This window comes from Vanessa cardui, chromosome 8 (assembly GCF_905220365.1).
Source record: "Vanessa cardui chromosome 8, ilVanCard2.1, whole genome shotgun sequence".
In the NCBI taxonomy this organism is placed as follows: domain Eukaryota; kingdom Metazoa; phylum Arthropoda; class Insecta; order Lepidoptera; family Nymphalidae; genus Vanessa; species Vanessa cardui.
In genome coordinates, this window is record NC_061130.1 from 6,296,299 (window position 1) to 6,318,810 (window position 22,512).

The window sequence follows — 22,512 nt, forward strand, 5'->3', positions numbered from 1 at the left end:
GAACACTACAATACTTAGTATCACTTTCGAGCGGTGGAATATAAGATGAGTGGAGATAAACTAAACGGAGGGGCTTGCACAAAGTCTTAAGACTAAGTAAATTTCTCTCCTTTCGTCAACAAGTTGACTACATTCGCAAAAATAACACAAACGTTGTGTAACTATAAAATCAAATTATTTGTAATATCATAAATATATATAATACTCGATAATACTAGTTGTCGGCCGCGGCATCACTCGATCGTTTTAGGGGGTTATTGTGTTAGGAAATAAAAGTAGCCTATGTCATGTCATACTCATGAGTTCAAGTTTGCTACATAGTAAATTTCATCAAATTCAATCCATTGAAAGAACGACAGAGAGACAGACAGACAAAGATACTTTCTTCTTAATGATAATTGACGACCTCCATGGTCGAGTGGTATGTACACCGGTTTTCATGGGTACGCCAGTCTGTGGTTCCGGGTTCGATTTCCGGCCTAGTGGATGTAGATTACCATTAGTTTTCTATGTTGTCTTGGGTCTGGGTGTTTGTGGTACCGTCGTTACTACTGATTTCCATAACACAAGTGCTTCAGCTACTTACATTGGGATCAGGGTAATGTATGTGATGTTGTCTCATAATTATTTATTTATTTATAATATATAAATATATAATATATTCAGTGATTTCAACGCCGTAATGCAATACTCTGCATATTCCCTTGTCGTTGCTAAACGTCTTCTTGCTTATGCCATAATATTATGTATTATGTGTATAAGATATCTAGAATTATTAGCACTTATTATTAAATATTTTCTTAAGGTATTATTAGATCTCATATAAAAGGAGTGGAAGTATTATTCGTTAAACTATCTACAGAATCTCATCCTCATAATCTAGCAAGTTCAGCTAACGTTAACCTGCCGGTATATATATTTATACAAATCGTTGAACAAATTGCGTCATCCACAGACGTATTACAGGATAATGGTTGATCTTAAAAACCTTCTCCAAAAATAAACTAAATGTGTATATATATAGTTTCTTTGTGCGGTGATTTAAAAGCAAATCTTGACGGCAAAATGTTTTACTTTAATAGTGCTAAAGGCGTTGCAATAATTTATGCGATATAGGATCGTATTGTTTTAGTCACAACGCGAATAATCGCGGATTACAGATATTTCTCTCAAAAAAGTTTAGGGCTCCAATTCCACGTAAATAAAAGTATAAATCCTACTGACAGACAGGCAGCGCATGTAACGTCCATCCATCCATTTATATAAAAGTGCAAAAAGCATTTAAATATCGCTATCCTCAAACAAATTTAAAATATTCACAGTAGCGACAAAAACAAGCAGAGACGTAAATTAAATAATAATCTTTAAAAGAAACGAGGCGGGTGACTCAAATGTTAACATACACTATTTTTAAATTTCGCTTCTTATTTTGTAGAGTGAATTTAAATTTTATTTTGCAAACCAACACCATCTGACGCGCTTTGTGCTGTAACCCAAAGCTATAATGAATGTTATTTGCCTGACCTTACCTGCGCTATGGGCGGCGCGTCGTACAGTTGCGAGGAGGCGGTGGACAGACGCCGGAGCAATCGGGAGTTGGAAGGTTGCCTTTGACGCTGTGCAGCTCTTATCGCAGCACGATGCCTTTGAGAAGCCAAAATAGCGCTGTATGATCTTTCTAGCCTCGGGCCGCCTCGCCTACACCACTTCGACAATGTCATCTAAATAAAAAAATATATGCACATATTATGAAAAACCAATAAATACAATAAAAAGCTTATAGTTTACATTTATAATTTTTTATCTCTTTGACTCATATAAACTTACTAAATTAAAACTTTTCCTGTTAGACGTAGCAATTAAATTTTTTTTAAAGAAATATTTACAAAAAAATATTACATTTAAAGGTTTCGCAACATTAATTTCATTAGAATTAATATAAAAAATTAAATTCTAGTTAAGAAACCACATGAGGAAAAAATCATGTTTGATGATACTTTATACAACAATAAATCTGTATTACTTGTATACAAATATTAAAAGTACGAGGTCAGTCAAACAAAATGAAAAAAAATATATATATTACTACACGAAACTGTGTCTTATATTATTCATGAGCAAAAGAATAGACTCCATAACAAGTTGTTCACCTAAACGACCCAAAGTCAGAACCTTCCTACTAAAAATAGTTCAGATTTATAGGTGACCTTCGCTAAAGGGAATGAGTTTCGCTAAACCTATTGAGGTTCCGCTCATGCCACAAAACGATGTCGATATGTTATAAATAAAATTCGTTAAACTTATTGTCAACTTAAAGAAAGTACCAAATAAATATAAGTCAGATATTTTTATATTTTTCTTCTTTTTTAATAGATTAAATACTAGCTACTCCGGCTTTGTACGTAAAGTGAGTAAGTAAGTGGAATAAGGGTCTACATAGAACGTTCTTCTTGAACAGCAATCTATATGGAAGCTTATTTTTTGGCTCTGAAACTTAACAGTATAATCTATACATATAATAAAATTCGAGTGTCTATTTGTAACATTAAAATAGCCCTTTTTTACTGAATTAAAATAACTAATATGTGCATAGTTATTTTGGCATATGTACCGTGTGGTACATATACCAAAATAACATTTTTTATAATTTTTGTCGGAACTCTGCCCGTCTGTCTGTTTATTCCGGCTAATCTCTGGAATGGCTGGACTGATTATGACGGGACTTTCACTGGTTGATAACTGATGTAATGGGGAGTAACTTAGGCGACAATAATATTTTTTTTGTTAAAAAACGCGTACAAGGTCTTGGGCACGGCTTGTAATAACATAATCGTCTAACTGGATTCATCATACTCATACAAAATTAAATAACGTTTCAGGTATCCGATTTTTATATAAGACTAAAATATCCTAATATGGAATCGTAATTGTATCAAGAAAATATATTATAAAAACACGTGCATTTTAACCGATGAATACAGTTTCAAACCCAGACTAACTTAACTGATTTTTCATTTTTGTTTCAATTAATTTTGTACTTGGAGTTTAAGGGAAACATCCCGCATGTGTTTAATATCAATAAATAACCCGCATTGAAGGAGCATGCAGGAATAAGCTCCATGCTTCCTCATAGAGAGGTGGCCTTGGCCCAGAAATGTCTAAATTATAATAATAAATTCTTCCACAGATTAATTACACTGTCAACAACAATAATGTTTCAAATTTTTTATAAAACCTACTTAAATAAAGATAATTTTGATTTTGATACTAGGTGATAGTGATTGTGTCCTTGGACGAATAAACACTGACTATCAGGTGTCTAATTTATATGTATCCAAATAGCTAAAATAAAACTATAAATCATTTCCTCGTATAATTAAAATTTAAATATATTTACATTTAAATTTAAAAACTTCTATTTAAGCACTTCCCGAATTTGTAATCTAAATTTATACCTAGATAAACTATAGCATCTATTTTCAAATTATTCAATAAATTAATTTTTTTTCGTATTATACATACATTATCGACAGACAGTCTAGTATTTATAGTAACTTAGTGGAGTCGTTACTACAAAATATAAAACTCTTGTAAAATTATAATTTTGTATACCTCTTTTATCTTTTTACTATAAATCGGGATATAATCTACCATTTATTTCAATCACGCATCAGATTGAACACTTATTATTTTTATAATTATTTATTATTGATTTTAAGCAATGTATGCTAGTACCAATTTTATCCAAGAAACGAATAAATTGGCAAGATTTACTTCGAGTTGAGCAAACTGTGGCAAATTGAAAGAAATAGACAATAGAGTCGAAGATTTACAAGCCACGTACAAGGACAGTTCTTTTGGAACTCAAAGTTAACGATTTATTCGTACTATACACCCTTGGTATATCACGATATGGTATTGTATTAATTGACACCATATTTTGTGATATATTTAGTAGATTTGAGCTACTTGTGAAGTTGTCACCCCTGCCCATAGACATTAGTGGGGCAGAAATTTTAACGATTTCTATCATAACCGATGCATCACAAACCTTGCTTACTGAATTGTTCTGCCTTTTGTGCCTTAGTTACACAAACACATTAAGGAGAAGCTTTTCCCAGCTTGTTTTTAAACAACATGACGTCAGCATTGCTGAGGTCGCGAATGCCAATCCTCGAAGGTATTAAATTAAACTCAGGAAATATTGTTCTCTGATTTATTCCAAACTGAGGAGGTTCGACCGCTCCGATGGCTCGAACAAGTCTATCGATAGCGGCGGGCACTCGGCCTTTTATAACAAAAATATATAAACTCAATATAACACCTATCTACGGACGCTAAAATATTTCAGACTAATTTAACATCTCAGAATTCACTAAACATTAATAATATTAATAATATTTAGTGAATTGTCTCATATATTAAAAAAATCAAACAATTTTCAATCATAAAAATAATTATTTCTGGACATGTGCTATTCTTAAGTATGTGGTATCCTGTGTATAAGTACGTATTAACTGGCTTAAAATTTGTCACATGATAAAAGAAAAACATAGTTGAAATCGTCCCACCTTTTATTGTATTTTTCAGCTCGTTACACTAGGCCAATTCTACTAATTTGTAACGGTTATGTACGATACTTTCGCGATTCTATTTCGATCCGGCTTCGACTGAACCACAACTGGAGCTTTGGGTTAGTTGAATAGAGAAACAGCTGAACGGCAACTATTAAGTTGAATTGATTGCCATAAAGTGACAATTTGTTAGTAGAATTGGTCCCATGCCTGGCACCCATCAAACTGGAACACAGCACAAATTCCTCCCTATATCTACATGTACCATATATCTACATTCTACAAGTATACAACCGTAAAACAAAATATGTATACTTTTTATTAATTTAATATATTACATATTACCAAATTCAACGTCTACAATAAAACTAATTATTTTTAGTAAAGTATTCGAAACAAAAATAAAAATAAGTTTTTATACGAGCTGAATAATTTAAATGAGATATTTTTAGTTCACTTTTAAATTTTCATTAATCCGAACTACGAAGTGCAATATTTAAATTGAATTTTATTTAGTCTGTTAATTCATGAAGTGGATTCGAAGTCCAAGATAAGCTTAAGCATTTTATTTATAGAATTCATTCGTTTTAATTTTTAGTGTAACACGTTAAAAGGAGGTTCATATAATATTATGTTATTATTATTGAACTGTAAATAATTTCTGGTATGTCTTTGTTATCTTTTCAATTATGTCTAATATTGTAAATGCAAGTGAGTGTTTCTTTTTGTTTTTTATGCTTTAGAGTCTTAAATAGTTTAGTTTAGTTTATTCTTTTATTGTACACCGCACAGAGAAATAAAATAAATATAACATAAATTTGACCTTGATAGACCAGGCGTACAATTTTGGTGACCTTATCGCTACATAGCGATCTCTTCCAGGCAACCAATGGTGTAGGATAGGTCATAGAATATAAAATGGGTGGTGCTGTACTAATAAATAAAATAATATAAGTCTATTATTAAAACTATGAAATAAATATAAATATATCAATTAATAAATTATATTATCAATACATATAAAATAAATAAATATGCATATAAATCTAAATACAATGATTAAGAATACATACGATGTTTTCAAACATAACGAAAATAAAAAATACAAAACAGAAAAAAGAGTAAAAGAAGTCTAATGGGAAGCCAATTGAGACGAGAACGAAATTGTGATACGTGTTCGAATTTGCGTAATCCAAATATAAACCGAATAAAGGTATTTTGAAGTCTCTCAACTCTATTCAATTGGTCTTCGGTTAAGTCCACAAAGCTTGTATCAGCATAATCCAAAATAGGAAAGAGAAGAGTCAAAGAGAGAGAGAAAATTTCAAAGACGACGCAAAGAAATCAGCGCGACGAACACCTTTTGCTGATTTCATTCACATGGCGAGTCCAACTAAGAGTGTTATCAAGGAAAACTCCCAGGTTTTTAACAGAATCACAATAAGGAATGACAATATTGTACACATAATTGTGCACGTATAGGGCACACCGTGTAGAAGCAAAATATTTCGTCTGGACCGAACCCCATGTCCTCCTGCTGCCTGAAGAGTATTGTGAAGCTGCATCTGCAGATTCTCCAGCGCCGTCATCACAAAAGTTCTGAATGTACTAAATTGCATATTTATATTAGATGACGGATTAGCTGCAGGAATGGATGCCCGAACTTCCATCTGCAATTCATTGATTTGAGCTGTTAACGTGGTGGCTAACTGCTCAATCGATTTCTGGACCTGATCCATTATATTTGTTGCAAAAATTAGTGATAGTGATGTGGCAATTTTTTAGGATTACTTATTTAGAATGGTGTCAAATCAATTATTTAAAGTCGAAGCCGGTGGATAGTCGAACTCACAGGTACATTTTTTTTTTTTATGTTATATGTTGGCGGACGAGCATATGGGCCACCTGATGGAAAGTGGTCACCATCACCCATAGACAATGACACTGTAAGATATATTACCTTACATCGTCAATGGGCCACCAACCTTGGGAACTAAGATGTTATGTTCCTTTGTGCTGTAGTTACACTGGCTCACTCACCCTTCAAACCGGAACACAACAATACTGAGTACTGTTATTTGGCAGTTTGTAGAATAACTGATGAGTGGGTGGTACCTACCCAGACGGGCTTGCACAAAGCCCTACCACCAAGTAAATTTTATTTTTTATTAAACTAGTTAAGTTAAATATTATTTAAAATCGAGACTACTTTTTTAAATATTTAACCGATCGCAATCAATCTCCCAGAACGACCCCCTACAAACGAGTGAAGGACTGGCTGAAAACTAGTCTTATAAATATACGCACTTTAACTCCTTTAAAAAATACATCAATCACTAATTTACCGAATAAACCTCACAACGTACTTACTAATAATAATTACTAAGCGAAATAACACGCCGAGAAAGACATTTTTGTTCCATTAAAAACTTCTCTGTCATTCCGTGTAACTAAATAACACAAAATGCAATAAAACGCAATAAATGTCGTAGCGGAAGTAAGCTTTGTATTTATTAAATTGTTTTTGTTTACGTTGGATGCTTATTCTTGTTGATTTAATAGTAGGCTTTTACAGAAAATCAGTGCTATAAACTTTTATAGAAATAATAGTTTTTCATTTTTCTAATTTCATCCAAAGTTTATTTGCACACTAAATATCGTGTGCAAATAAACACGAGATACTACCAATCAATTTTAGATTACTAGTGATATCCAAACCGTGAAAAACTAAACAATCTATATAAATATTTGGATGTTTGTCTCGTATATGTTGCTAAACCATTGATCCGATTGTGATGAAAACTCGGAAAAATCGTTCTGTACGCGCCTGGGAAATGTAAGCCTGAATAAAAATATCATTTTCTTTGTATCTTTGTCCTTGAAATGTTTTTTCTATGTATGTCCTTATTCTACCCATAAGAAAATGAGACGGGTATCCAGAAAGATACTTATTAGTAATTATATTAACGTTCAAACTACACAAGTTGTGACCTTCACGAAATAACATAAAAAAATAGAACCCGTTTATAACTAATAATTATAGATATTAGACACCAATGTACATTATATATACATAAAAAAATATATTACTGGTGTAAAAAAAATTGCGAATCACCAACCGTGTGTATATTTCAGATAAGCAGATAAAAAATGCGCTTTTATTGTTCAACTACTTTAATGCGTACTTCTAGCAAATTACCTATTACGAATATATTACAGGAGCTATTCTATAAACAATAACAATAAATACATATAGTGAACAATGAGTAATAATTTACTAAGGACAAATTGAAGTACAGCGCATAATGTTTTAACATTAAACATTTTAATAGTTTTACATACAATATTTTGTTTATTAATTTTTTTTATTACAAGACACATTATTGTATTTTTTTTATTTCAATACATAATATATTAAACGCGCATATTATGTCAACGTCCGTTAAATGTCTAACTTTCCTAACAGCGTGTCGCAGAGCGAATCCAAGTAAAATGGAAGTTTCAAACTTTGATGTATAATTATATACACGTAGTACAGAAATAGATATGTAGTCTGTATTTAATTCTAGGTGCTATGTTTGTAAAATGTTATATCATATCTCCAAATTTCTACGGAATAAATCCAATAAATAATCGTTAGGCGCAGTAAAGCTTGTTAGCACTGAGTACACTCTGATTGGCGAATGTTTTTCATTAATATACTTTTTTAAGCTAAAGAGGTTTTTAATTGAAAACATAAATAAGAACTACTCATTGCGCCCGTTTTCGCTCGGGTGCAACTTACTAATACATACATATAATAATACAAAAATTGTTTCGAGACGTAATTTTATCATGAAACATAGATCAAAATTTGTCCCCGGCTTAAGGATTAAAATTTGGGGAAAAAGCCTTATCGTTACAGCCTTAACAGTTACCCGTTTCTTAGCCTTTTTTGTTTGAACTTACCTAATTTGGAATCGGTAAAATATTTTAAATATAAATAAAGCGAATGAGAATATTTTAATCTATATCATATACCCAAAATAAGTAACATATTTATTTGAATAAGTATTACCAAATAATTAATTAGAAAAAATGACTTCGCAAGTAATGTATTATGTATTTGTTTTTTATTAAAGTGTTATACATAAAAATAGTTATAAATCTTTATACCTTAGACATACACACCTACTATTCTGACCTTTCCTAAAGGTTTTTTACAGACTTGTATGTCTTTTTCTAATACATTGTTTTGATATATCTCCTATAATTCAGTCAGCGTGGAATTTTATTGATCCAAACTGAAATTTCGACTCAAAGCAATTTAAAAAATATTCATACAATTTTATTTATGACATACTTTTATAAGGTAATAAATGTCAAAAATAAATATATCTACCAAATATTTAATTCATAAGCGCACGCTTCCATTTTTTATCAAAAAATTGTAGCTTGAATGTAAACTGGAGCGGGTCGCCAGGAGGAATACGGGAGACGGCGACGTTTAATAGAACCAAATCAAGAATAATCTAGTTTCCCACCTTAAAGATTTTTCTGTTTTACAAACAATCTAGGTACAACTTAACATAAACATCCACTAACATTTACTCATAAAAAATGCCACCGAATTAAATTTAATTACATATACATAAAAAATGGGTAGACATTATTTTATAAACATAAAACAGGCTCGATGCCTGTGACCAGTATAAGCGATGTAAGTAGATGAATTACTGCTTAATATTGTATAAACCTAACTACAGACTAACTTGTATTTTAAAACATTTCAAAGCATTGTATTTTAAACTCCTCCCAGCAGGCCAATCATCGTACACATCTAATTGCAGATGAATCCACACGATTGGTCTTAGCATTGATATTAATACATGGCGATAATCTTTAATTCTTGGTAGAGATTATTCTAATGTTATGTGTTACTAAGGCGGTCGTAAAGAGTGGAGAAGGTCAGTCCGTCGGTCGGCAGTTAAGATAAGCTAAAATGGTTATTGTTCACAATATGCTAATGAATTTGTATAAATCTCTTAATAAGTAAGACTTTTCGATACAATTACATAAAATGATTAAATAACGCTTTAAAATAGATATTCCTCCTAGATATTCCTCGTAAGTTCTGAGAGGGTAGAATGTCATAATCGTATCTTGAATAAGTAAATGTCGAGATGGCTCAGTGGTTCAACCCAGGCAAGCACCGCTGATTCATGTTCTTAATTTGTCTTTATAATTCGTCTCGTGCTCAGCGGTGAAGGAAAACATCGTGAGGAAACCTGCATGTGACAAATTTCATAGAAATTCTGCCACATGTGTATTCCACCAACCCGCATTGGAACAGCGTGGTGTTCCAAACCTTCTCCTCAAAGGGAGAAGAGGCCTTTACCCAACAGTGGGAATTTACAGGCTGTTGTTGTCCAGACCGAATTCGGGGACAACCAATCCCATGGAAGACCAGCTAACTACGCAAGACATATAATTGCACAAATGCGCAAGCAAACGGGTACTCTTATAATGCCATAGCACGGAAAAGAGTTCAGATGCAGGGCTCAAATAGGCTTTCATAACCTTCGTTCCTTGTTCGTTGTTCTCTTGAGAAATACTTAAATTTGACGTATATTTTTATACAAATATAATGTTTATTTATTCTCACGTTATTATCTTCATTTAAAGATGACTTCGTTCGTGTATATATTTTTTGTATTATAATTTATTTTAATAATTAATTATAGATAGTATCTTCCTGATGTTATAATTATAATGTTTTGCTAGAATTTTATGTATTTTCACGTTTTTTAAACATTCATGGATATTTACATACTACGTACTAAAAAATGAAGGTGATTAAATTATTATTTTATCTCTTAGATATTAATTGACATTTATATTATATTAATCGAATTTATTGATATTCCTACATGTTTGGTACATCGAGTAATTTGATCGCTTACAAGCGATTTCTTTCTAACAACTTATTACTTAAATTCAATTTGATAAATTGTTAATTACGGACGATGTTACAATTATATTTATGTACAAGTAGGTACATAGTTATAGCAAATATGACTTAAAAATAACATAAATATACCTACCAATATTAAGCGACTTTTTTTAAACTATATTCTGATCTATGTTCCGAGATTTACGAAGACATTTCAGGTGATCTTCGTCACGTTAATAGATTTTTTATAAAATGTTCTCGTATGAAAATTGAACAGGTAATTTGTGTACTAAAATTTTATCAGTACATCCTACAGACTAGGACACGTCACTCCAGCTAAGTTTACTACACGACCAGAGAGTTTATATTTACGATGAGTAGCTTTAAATTCTTTCCGTAAAACGAGAGTTTAAATATTGCCAATGGTTTACCAACTCTGCTACTTTATTTGCAGTCGAGAATTTCTTAACACGAAAGCTTACTCAGTTTTTGGCAAAAATAAATGAGAAATCACTAGCTAGAATTCACTAGAATTTTGAGCGACAATATGATAAATATGTGGTCATCGTTTTGGAGCCCGAAAATAAGCCAGATTGATAGTCCTCAATTAAATTAAGATAGATTGCGGCTGTGTCATTGAGAATCAGTAACAAAAGATAATTTGATATATCTTTAATGATATTAAATTATACCTACCGAAACTTAAAAATGCCGTGATGGATTGATGTTTTATTTTATTATAGGAGAAAATATGGTTGATGATTTTTTAAATAAAATTAATCTTTCACTGGTCTCCCTTATTCTATAAAACTGCAGGAAAAAGTAAGCGGATAACAGGTCGCCTGCCTGCCGCCAAGCCTATTAATTTAATGGTAATGCTTTTCCTTGTGGTTCGTTTCCCGCCATCTTAGAGTCTGTAGAGATGCTAAATGCTGATGGTTTTAAAAGGTGCCTTGAACACAAGAAAAATCAAAGCCAGTTCTCTATTCTGCCTAAATGCACTTTGCATACACTATTATACATACATAATATATATTTCTACTAAATGTATCGATATGAGTCATCAACGTCCGTAGAAACGTTTTTATTTTTTATTTAACAAGGGTGCCTAGTATATAATATTATTGAATTTCAGCTACTAATACTTTAAAACTAATTGAATGCTTCCTATTGCTAGAAAATTATACTGGTGATAATTACTAACCAGCTTAGCTTTGTAATTTATTTGAGTATGTCTCTCCGCCTCCGATATCAACAACATTTAACTTATTTCACGTTTTGTTATATTATCATAAATCAAGACATATACACATCAACACCGTGTAGCGATATTTTGTACACAGTTCTTAAACTAAAAAAATCCTAGCCAGTTTTAAAATCTTTTAATGAAAGACTATTTTGTAAAACGTTTTGGATGATTCTAAATTTGAATTAAAAAAAATAATAAATTTACGTGACATAAAGGTAGCGAAGTCCGAAAGTTTCGTTTACCTACAGTAATACTAAGACATTTTTTGTGGAAAATTTAAGTTTTATAACAAGTTATCGATTATTTTCAAGTTAAACCTATTGTGTGCATCATGCAGAAATGCTAGAGGCAGTAGGCATGCTCCAAGCTGGAGATACTCAACGGAGTATTGCTGAGGAGATTGGAACAAGACAAAACGTTATATCCAGGTTATGGTAACGCTACCGTGCTACTGGTGAAGAGACTGAAGGACATCCAGGTGGGAAGCGCATAACCACACAACGATATGACCGATATTTGCAAGATGCCGCGAAAAGAGAAGCGAATGTTACGGCATTGCAATTGGTTCAGAGGCTCCAGCCAGAGGACCAGTTGCTTGTGAGTGACCAAACTGTAAGGCTGTTTGCATTTTTGCACGACCGTTATATATGTATGTCATAGAGGGTTTTACACACTACCTATATACCTAATTTATAGTTTTGTCATATAACTGTTAAAAACAAGAACTTTTCAATATTTTCAACATTTGCATGAGACAAACATTAATTGTTAGTTTTACCTTTATTTTTAGTTTTTTCTTTATTTAAATATAAAATTGTTGATGCAAAATAATAAGGTTTTTTTTTGGAGTAGGTATAGTCAGATAAATGGGCTTTATAAAAATATAAACATGTTGCATGTTATCTTTAATAAATTTTGAAATAATTTAGTAAATTCAAAATATCCCTAGAGAGTGTTGATATGTATATTTGTTTGTATGGCACATACATATATACCCCGTAAAATGGTAAATGTTACAGTATTTTTAATTTCTTACTGTAATTCTAATTTAAAGGTCGTTTTTATAACCCCCATTCTACTCTTCATATTGGATTCACTGCTTAATACCTCAATTGGATCGCCCTCGGTGTCTATTGAATAATAAAAAAAACACTAAAACCCATCCAAAAAACGTAACAGCTAGCGAATAAATTAAATCGTAATCTCGGTTTTTGCAATGCTAAAACAACGTTCGAAAATAAATAAATAAACATTGACTGATTATACTGCACTTATTTTATCAACTTACCTTGAACGCGTTCCTGAACTTATTCGACATGATGTTGTATAGGAACGGGTTAATCGCCGTGGAGAGGAAATAGAGAACTCCAGACAGGTAGGTGAGTACAATGTATACCTGTTAACAAAAACGTGTTTTATAACAGACGGATGAATTACTGAAATAAATATTCAAGTGTGATAACTGGTCCTTAATTTGATAATTTACTACATTATTTAATATATATTGCTTATACATTTTAATTATCTAGCGATTGTTTTTATATTAATTATTTAAAGTTTTTTATTTTTATTTTATTGGTACGATTATGTGAACTGTATGTCTGCAATGGTAATACTCTAAAGTATCTGTAGTACAATTTTTTTACGATTGCTATCGTAGGAATGTTGTCGTCTAGAATAATTTGAGATAAATAGCTTATTTTATATTTAGATCGAATATATCTCAGATCATCAACGGTTAACAAATGATTGGTTGTTTTTTTTATGGTATAGGTTGGCGGACGAGCATATGGGCCACCTGATGGTAAGTGGTCACCATCACCCCAAAGACAATGACGCTGTAAGAAATGTTAACTATTCCTTACATAGTCAATGTGCCACCAACCTTGGGAACTAAGATGTTCCCTTGTGCCTGTAGTTACACATAAAAAAATAATAAATTGTCTCATTCAGGTTTTACTAAGCTTGGAAAAAGATATATCGATACACTTATATACAAATATATTTATAGAGGCATACCATGGGGTTGTTAAATATACTTTTGTCTCACTTTCATTCTCACTGAATGGTTGTTACCATGCCAAAACTTCTATAAGTAGTGCATGAATGAATATGTAATAGAATGTTTATTATCTGTCCGTGTCTTGTCATATCAATTGTCTTTGTAACTATGGCTCTCTCTTCGTTACAATAGCACACGTCGTGAACAAGATTGTATTTTTCGCAATTGACTTTTAAGCACATCTCGTTGATGAATGAAACGATTGAATGAACTTCGTTCTATAAGGTTCAATCCTAACAGCAATCAATAAATTTAATAAAATTACGTACAATGTTATGTTTATAAATATGAAATTCAAGTGGACGATATTCTTCTAATTGATTAAAAGAAGATAAATATGATGTATTCTTTAGAAAGTAAATGGATCACCTAATGCTAATTCATCACCACCATAGACATCGATAGACATTGACGTTGTAAAAAAAAAATTGCATTTCCAAAATCTAAAATGAGCCGTTAAGATGTTACATATCTTGTAGGTTATACTACGAGTAACCTGTAGTAACCTGTAGTTACTTGTATTACTCAGTCTTCAAATCGGAAGTCTAGATCACTACATATTGTTGGTTGAGAGGTAGAACATCTGATGAGTGAGACCTACTGAGATGGGCCAATTTAAGTTGAACTTTATCATTTATAACTTTACTATTGTAGGGAATTTTCTCGATCGTCTCGTATTAAATTAATGTAAAGGGACAATTTTAGTTATTTCAGTTTGTAATATCATTCAACACGGCCATATAATAACTCTGCTACATCTATAATACTATACGACCTATATTTTATACATTTAACTCGTATAACTTAATAAAATAGAAAACTGTATTTAATGTTGCGTCAAAGAATGTATTTATCACAATAACCTAATTGCTACATTGCTTATATTTAAATATTTAATGTGATATACTGTAAGAAAACAATTTAAGTTAAAAAGAGTCATATATCTTGGTAAAATCTTCAATATGTAAAATCATATCACTACAGAAAACGTTCTATGGGTTTGTTATGATGAAATTATGTGTCTGTGTGTAATAAAATAGTACCCGTAATGTGTAAGCTGAAGGCCAGTCTCCTCCGCCCATGCCAGGAGGCGATCCATCAGCTCTGACAGCATATTTTTGACAGTGCTGATATTTCCTCGGCGTTCGTACCTTTTCGTAATTTGGACATATACCCTAAACTTTATATATATTAATTGTTGATTTTAAATGTTTTTTAAAAATATTATCTTAAAATATCATCTTTGTCACGTTACGCGACATGACTATGAAAGAAGCGAATCGCCATAAGCGCCTTGCACACTCGCGGTGAAGCATTTAAAAAACAATCGTGTGCCTGTATGAAGTTGAGCAGTATGACTATGCCCTAGACTATTAGCTGGGGGAGACACTGGAACACGGTTTAAAATCAGTTAAAAAACACTGATGTATACTTCAAATCACTGCAAAGTATACAAGAATGTCGCTATCCGCTGTCTGCATGCTTAGATCTTTAAAACTACGTGACGGATTTTGATGCGGTTTTTATTATATAAATATAGAGTAATTCAAGCGTATATTTATAATACTACATTCATAATAAAGTGCAAATAAATTGCGATGTTGTAAACAATGTTTTTTTCCTCTTAGATTAAAATATTTATTTTACAACAGTATGGTAACCCTTAACCATGTCTAAAAAAACTGTATGGTATTTGTATATTTTATTGATAACTCACAATAATCATGTTTTATCCTTTTCTTTTTACGAGAAATAATAGCATATTTTAAGAAATACAGCATTAATTCTTATCCATTTCAAAGATCAATATGGCTCTCAACTGACTAGAAAGGCTGAGAACGCTTTATAGCTATAAAGACATTCTGTAGTACATTTGGTATCAGCATTGCGCCCGTGCGAGGCCGGGGTGGGTCGTTAGTAAATAATATTGTGTTAAGAATATACATGAGAGATAGAAAAGCAACTTCCTTTTCCTTTATAAGAAAGGAAATTTAAAATTACTCTGTTGCAATCCGTATTATTCATTTATATACATGTATGTAGGACTATCTCTACATTTCTAAATAAAATAAGTAAATATTAAGTATAATTATTCATATAATTTAAAATATTATTCCGTAAGAGGTTACGTAGTTTCGATAATATAAATATCATTATTCGACGACCTCCATGGTCGAGTGGTGTGTACACCGGTTTTCATGGGTACGCCAGTCTGAGGTCCCGGGTTCGATTCCCGGCCGAGTCGATGTAGATTACCATTAGTTTTCTATGTTGTCTTGGGTCTGGGTGTTTGTGGTACCGTCGTTACTTCTGATTTCCATAACACAAGTGCTTCAGCTACTTACATTGGGATCAGAGTAATGTATGTGATGTTGTCTCATATTTATTTATTTATTTATTATTAGAGGAATTTCTTAGCATTCCATAGATGTCTATCTATGGAATGCTAAGAAGTGCTGGTGATGAGTTTATTGCGTAGTACAGAGAGAGAAACGCCGAGCAGTTCCCGGGCTTGATAAGTCGGGTATCGGTGAGTGTAAAGAGCCTAAACTATGTAGCCCTAAGCTGCTCATATTGCCCTAGTGACCTGCTGCTGTTGTAGCTGGCTGGCTAGATTGTAATAGAGTCGTAATCTTTATTTACTTTTACTGTATGATCTTAAGGTATATTTGTTTCCTACTGTATAGCTCTACAAGTACTATCCGTTATTTTTATGGAAATAAACAATAACAGTCAGAATGGCGATAGTCCCAAATTCTTTGACATATGAAAATAGCCCAATCGTATTGCACCTGCAATCCATTGGATTGACTAGGGCTTGCTCTAAGAATTAACGTTGGAGCGTTGTTTTTTTAAAGTTCATTAATCTGTCTGACCGTTCTGTCAGTCTACTATTTAACACTTCAAGTATAATTTGGAATGCTATAACTAAATAAGTCTGCTAAGTATCCATATATGTATTTCTATAGTCCATAACAAGATTTGACTTTAATATATTTATGACATATTTATTTAATTTTACCAGGTGAGTTTTACCGATATCATATCCAAGACCCAAATTTGATTTGATATAGTTTTCGTTTATCCACCATTTTTAGATATTGTTAAAGGGGTGTTTTGTCTACCTTAATCATGTAAATAACGAAATTATTGACAAAAAACTATGAGAATTATAATAATTATATAAGTGTAATTTATCTTTCTACCAATAAGCAAGAAAAAATAGAAATGTATTACTTCAGCAACCAAGATATCACTTTGTCCCCGTATTAAGAGCCTCAACTCAGACGGTGGCTTTTGATAGGTTTTCTGCGTCAGTCTTGTACAGAACTCTTCTTTTTCTTAATGTCATCATACGACATGCAGAGCCACGTAAGTGATCATACTGCCTATACATTTGTGCCGTATAAAATATTAATGATTGAAGTAATCTGGGGCGATAGGTTGTACCTAATATAGTTTCGGATTTGGATGTGTTAGTATGACAAGGTCACCTGCAAAGAGTGGGATGGACTGTGTATTCATTGTTAAGTTTAAAGTTTAGCCAATGTCTTGTCACGGCTTATTAATTTATCTACAATAATATTTATAATTATATGAAATACTATTGGTGCAGCAGCAGCCTTTAATTATTCATTGTCTTCCGAAAACGAGTTTTAATGCCGTTCCAGACGTTGGTTTTTACATTTATAACTAGTTAGGTAGATAATTACAAATGAACATTCAATTAAAATAATTTTCAAATTGTATTTTAAGTACTTTGTAGATATTGTTATTTAAATTAAAAATATAACATCATTATAATACGTATCTATTAGATTTATGTTCAAACGATACTTTAATTGAAGGCGATTACCGCTTTGAAAAACACTATATATTCAATATTACTTTTGAGGTAAGAATTAATTACCATCCGAATTTGTAGTAAATTTGTATTTATTAAATTATGTTAATATTATATTATTTTCTTTATTAATAAATTAGACCCGCAAGCCAAGCCGGAGCTGATAGTTAATAATGGAAAAGTGGCATACCAAACCTTACTGTAATGTATATATTTATATACCATATGACTCCTTAGATTCCTATATGTTTATTTATATAACTTGTTTTTTCTCAGAAATCACTGATACAAATTGTAAAATGTAGTAACGGGTTGTATATGTAGAGAAAACGCTTAAATTTAATGTAACATTTGATAATACTACTCCGGCAGAAATAACCGTGTCAAAAATTGAATAACGTTATCAAATATGAGGGAATGTGACTTGTGAGTAAGTAAGCGATAATACGAAATAAAACTAATTATACAATAAAGACTAATTTGAGTAATAATACAAATGAATGTAAAAATGTAGGAAATATATTTATCCCTATTTCCTGGGACGATGTTTCCTCTACATACATATACAAGATCACCTCGATATAATAACATCAGCCTTATAAGCCGTTGACTGCTTTATTTGTCATATAACCGTGATCTAGGAGAAAATTAGTTTTGTGTGATTCCCAGCCACTTAAACCTCTGTGATGGCCTCCTCGACACAATTTGGAGACGCTGGGGTATCTTTTAAACCCCTGGCTGAGACAAGAACTGTCAGGCTTAGCTTCTCCACGTCTAGTCGCTACACTAAACAAAGGAAGCAGTAAACGGCATAATAAAGAAATAACAAAAACAACATAAGACTTTAAATTAACATGGTTATTTTTATTATTAAAGTTATTAAGTTAGGGATATTTATGTTTTTTATTTTTGTTCGGTGCAGCTCGATATTTCGTCATTATCTACGAATGTCTTGTTCACGAGACTGAAGTTTAGACATATAGATAAGATAGCTAGAACCCTGAGCAAATATGCGGTGAAGACTATCTTCACTCCTTTCAAGAAGATAGTGCAAATGTTGCGTTCGCCTAAAGATAGCTTTTCCCCTGGAAAAACCCGGAGTTTTTAAAATCGATTGTAGTTGTGGTAAATCCTATGTTGGGCAGACGAAGCGTTCGGTGTCTTGTCCCTATCAACGAACACATCAAGGCGGTAAAAAACAATGATACCAAGAAATCGGCAATCGCGAAACATCTTCTGGAAGCCGGATCGAACCGTTGGGTCGAGTTTCATAATACTCAGATACTCTCGACAGAACGCCACTACATACCCCGAATGGTACGAAAAGACATTATACCCCGGTTTACCCACTAAAACCCAGCGGTACCCTATCCGTCATTCGGCGGACGCCACGGGATCGCTTACGCATGCTACCGTGACGCCCTGACAAGGTAGTCGGACTACCTTGTCAGGGAACACTTCTGAACACTTCTAACATTATCAACATCTACCCGCAAACGTCAATCTCGTGAACAAGACATTCGCAGATAAGGTCGAAATATCGAGCTCCACCGAACAAAAATAAAAAAACATGGTAAATATCCCGAAATTAATAGCTTTAACAAAAACAACAAAAATAATTAAAATAAAAGCGAAATTTAATACATAAATTACAAAGTGAATATTAAAGGGTTTGTTTTATGTGAATTCCTAAATAAATCGTTCAATTGTTGTTATTATTTGTGCAAGAAAACACCATCAAGACACGAAAAATATATCGTATCGGATAAATATCAAGTTATTGTTTGACATAAGTCATTTTTATAATATTGTGTTTTATAAAGAAAATACAATCCATACCTTATAAAATGTATCAGTAGGATGCTCTAAATTTTTTCCATAAATCGCAATCAGCCTTTGCACGTGGAAAGGTGCCCAGCAGAGAAAAAATGACAGCGCCACAGCAACTGCAAGAAAACATAATTTTTTTAGGGAGAACACAAAACATTACATTAAAATGACTGTTGAATATCAAGTTTTGCAGTTTCTAAAGCAGTAAAAATACAATAGGAGTCAACTATTGTAATTAACTTCTTATCTATATATGTATATAAAACCGAAATGCATCTTCAAAATCTTAGATACTATAACAACGAACATAAAATTTGGCAGGTAGGTTCTTTTTTGAATTTCCTCCTCTAAGGGCGTAAATACATAAGAGGCTGATGAAATTTAAATGTGTGCTCTATAGATGGTATGGAGGTGTTCTGATAATAATGTATCTTTAGAAATCAACAAACTTATGATTTTAAAGAGTCGAGATGGCCCAGTGGATAGAACGCGTGCCTCTTAACCGATGATTGCGGGTTCAAACCCAGGCAAGCACCGCTGATTCATGTGCTTAATTTGTCTTTATAATTCGTCTCGTACTCGACGGTGAAGGAAACCATCGTGAGGAAACCTGCATGTGACAAATTTCTTAGAAATTCTGCCACATGTGTATTGCACCAACCCGCATTGGAACAGCGTGGTGGAATATGTTCCAAGCCTTCTCCTCTAAGGGAGAGGAGGCCTTTAGCCCAGCAGTGGGAATTTACAGGCTGTTGTTGTTGTTGTATGGTTTCAAAACAAGGTATGCTTGTTTAGAATGTAACTAAAGATGAACAGTTTATATAAGAACACACTTATATTTTCTCTATCCTGAAATATTATTTTGATGTGTGTATTAAATGTTGTAATTTTTATGTTTAATGTCAATAATACTTTCGAACATTCCTCTATCGTTACGCGATGAGTTCGTAATTGAATTAGTTCTTACAGATTAACTCTACGATACATATCGACTAGTTATAGTCACTACACAATGTTTATTAGTGAACATAAAAGTTCAGCAGTCTGTTAAAATTGTGACAAAAATAAGGGATAATAAAAATCTTGCAACATTTTTATAATACATACTTTTGACTGTTTACTCCTTACACACTCAAATAAAATTTTAAATACTATCAAGGTATATTATTAATTCCATTAAAAGATTTTGATTTAGTCAATGTCAAAGCTATATGAGGATATGTAAAATAAGTTTAGTATTCTATTCGAAACATATTCATTTATATTAAAAACGAAAAAGAAATCAACTCGAATCCGACCTTTGCCGAAAAAAACCGGTACGTATTAAATAAAATATAAGGTACATAAATTAATAAAATATAAGATAAATTTACAAAATCACATTGACTTCTTTTTCACGAGAATAAAATAAAGTGTCCTTGTTAGATTTCGGTAATTAGATGGACTAACGAAAACAAGAATTATATAAATACCTCAATAAATAATCAGAAAAAAAAAGAGAATGGCGTACCTTTTTTATGGCACTTAAGAGTGCGGACTCATAACTGGGCCACCTGATGGTAAGTGGTCAGAGATATTCTTACTGTTTACAAATATTAATAATTCCTCATAAAAACATGCGCCAAGATGTTATGTCCTTATGCCAGTAGTGACAGTGGACCTATCAAACCGGAGAAATACTAAGTGCGTTGCTGTTTGGCGGTATGATGAGTGGTTTGTATCTACTCAGACCTACTTGCACAGATCCCTACCACCAAGTTAAATTACAGCAAGTAACCTGCAATAAAATATAAGTTGTTTTTTGTTACCTTTGTATATACTATTACTATACACAATATATTAAAAAAAACACAAAGTACTTACCTAACATTCTAATGACCTTTCTCTGCGAGGCACCGTTTCTAAACCGCGGCGCTCCATTAAAGCGTTTACTTTCATCCGATGGTTTTTTTACAACATGAAGGATATGTGACGAACGAAGTTTGACACCAATCAGCGCGTACAGCACTGTGATCAACGACATCGGTACTACGAAAAACACAAAACTTGACGTAACAAACACTTGGTGCACCCCATGACCTTTGACGGTGCACGCACTAATATTTTGTCCTTTCTCACTATATGTCACTACACCGAATTGCATGGCTTGAGGCACAGCCGCACAAAGGGCACAAATACAAATGAGTATTATGTAACGCACTGCTCTGGATGATTTAGACATCGTGTGTGATATAAATGGACGACATATTGCAATGTATCTCTCCACCGTAAACGCGGTTATTGTTAATACTGTTGCGTTCGCAGATGTTTCGGATATGAGTCCAAATGTTATGCATACCACTTCGCCGAGAGGGTAAGAGAGTGGCCTCCATAAGCGGTATACTTCTAGAGGCAAACCACACAGCAAAAGAAGTAGATCGGAGATTGCTAAACTGAACAGGTAGAAGTTCGTGGCTGTATGCATGGATCGATTCCTGCCGATCACAACACAAGTGCTTATGTTTCCTAAAACGCCGGCAATAAAAATAACGATGTAAATAATTGTGAGGGGAATGATCACATTGAGAGATTCGGGCTCCGAGAAACTGGAAGTTTGGTCAGTTCCATTCGTTCCGTTCAGGAAATATATTTCTTCGTCATCATACTCCATTTTCATATAATTGAAATCTACCTGAAACAAAATAAAAAGACATCAAACAACAACGTTTAAAAATAGGTATAAAAATTATAGAAAATTTAGCGAAAATATACGGAATATATGTCACTGATATAGTACCAATGTTACATTTATTTTTTTCTTTATAATTTAATATTACATACATCCAAAGCTCTTGTCATTCAGAGATGAGAAAACAGCATTATTTTTTACTTCGTACAAACCATTTCGTTTTTACCTCTAGATTATATTTTTATACGCAAAGCGATATAAATAAATATTTTATTTCAAGCGTAGCGTCAAGTAATGTCTTCGCCGTCAGTATTTATTCATAACATTTAATATTTATAAACAATATTTGGAGA

General features: G+C 32.5%; 1 protein-coding gene across 2 annotated transcripts in view; it reads right to left on the bottom strand.

Annotated features, from left to right (window-relative positions):
• The window catches only part of LOC124532168 (pyrokinin-1 receptor-like), a 28,219-nt gene extending 6,064 nt beyond the window's left edge, over positions 1-22,155 (bottom strand). Inside the window, exons 1-4 of one of the 2 annotated variants that reach the window (XM_047106898.1) lie at positions 21,355-22,155; positions 19,501-19,607; positions 13,044-13,151; positions 1,530-1,721 (exon numbers count right to left, since the gene is read on the bottom strand). In XM_047106898.1, the coding sequence (XP_046962854.1) occupies positions 1,530-1,721; positions 13,044-13,151; positions 19,501-19,607; positions 21,355-22,147 (1,200 nt within the window). In that variant the 5' untranslated portion in view covers positions 22,148-22,155. Of the gene's footprint in view, positions 1-1,524; positions 1,722-13,043; positions 13,152-19,500; positions 19,608-21,354 lie in introns of both variants that reach the window. The other variant, XM_047106899.1, reaches the window with a different exon arrangement.
• Between the last annotated feature and the right edge of the window lie 357 nt (positions 22,156-22,512).